The sequence below is a fragment of the Wasmannia auropunctata genome, unplaced genomic scaffold (assembly GCF_000956235.1).
Source record: "Wasmannia auropunctata unplaced genomic scaffold, wasmannia.A_1.0 LD336026.1, whole genome shotgun sequence".
NCBI lineage: Eukaryota > Metazoa > Arthropoda > Insecta > Hymenoptera > Formicidae > Wasmannia > Wasmannia auropunctata.
This window is the reverse complement of record NW_012026864.1, coordinates 1,410,994-1,412,063: the sequence shown is the minus strand read 5'-3', so window position 1 is coordinate 1,412,063 and position 1,070 is coordinate 1,410,994. Positions and strand designations below refer to the sequence as shown.

Sequence of the window (1,070 nt, the reverse complement as noted above, 5' to 3'; positions counted from 1 at the left end):
ATCCAATCACCCGCGGAATACCAACAGTCCCTGCATCCGTCTAATTACAACGTAATTGATTGTCGGGATCGTGAGGTGGGTGAGTGAGACAGAGAGAGAGAGGGGGGGGAGAGGGGCAGTTCATTATGGCCGATTATTAACCGTTGTCGGTGATAAAAAGCCAAAAATCGCCGATCGGTCGAAAGCGATCCTTTGCCGCTAATTGCGCCGCAGCCCTCCCTTAATGAATCACCTTAACGAATGCGGTGTGCGATTTCCAGTGGTGCAGACGTCCGTGCCGCAGAACGAGGCCGAGCTGCAGCTGTACAGAGTGATGCAGCGCGCCTCGCTGCTGGGATACTACGACACGCTCCTCGAAATGGGTAAGCATATAGGAGTTAAAACGCATTTACGTGCACGTTGGCTGAAACGACATTTTAATATGTGTTCTAAATCTCGGGAAAATAATTAGAATTCAGGATTAATATCGCAGTCCTATATTCTTAAACGCAGTTGTAATCTTGAATCCCTTCAATCTTTTGTGGAGAGATCGTAGAGAAAAAAAAAATTAAAATATTAAGAGAAATTGATTTTTAGATACTTTAAAAGCGTTTATTCCTTTATTGATGTAGTACATAATTGAACACTTTGATTGACGTATTTATTTTATCAGATTGAACGAACCTGAACACGTATTCTTTCTGCGATACTAATCTGACAGGGGCATTATAGAATATTGTTCAGAAATTCAAATCGCTCAATGCAATTTGTGTCGTTCTAAAAATTCTTGGGAATTTTTTAGTGTATCCATTTTCCATAAATTGTAAATTCTTTGAATCGATTTTGAATCTTTTTAACAATATTAATGAAGAAAACCGTTTTTTATCGCAACTCATTAAAGTTTATTATTGAAAGCAACTGAAGAACATGATTTTATATATAATCAATTAGTTCGTTAAAACAAATTTTTAATTTTTAAAGGTTTCCTCATTTTAAACCGCTTATAATTAAAAAACTGTGATTGTAAATGATTACAAACTCCGATGTTTCCACAAGAAGAAAAGCGATTCGGAATTAGAATTTATTCAGTT

At 37.1% G+C, this 1,070-nt stretch overlaps 1 protein-coding gene across 1 annotated transcript in view; it reads left to right on the top strand.

Annotated features, from left to right (window-relative positions):
* Positions 1–223: 223 nt before the first annotated feature.
* Positions 224–1,070, top strand: part of LOC105452736 (NGFI-A-binding protein homolog) — a 7,032-nt gene continuing 6,185 nt past the window's right edge. Inside the window, exon 1 of the mRNA XM_011694116.1 lies at positions 224–362. Within this exon, the coding sequence (XP_011692418.1) occupies positions 224–362 (139 nt within the window). The remainder of the gene's footprint in view (positions 363–1,070) is intronic.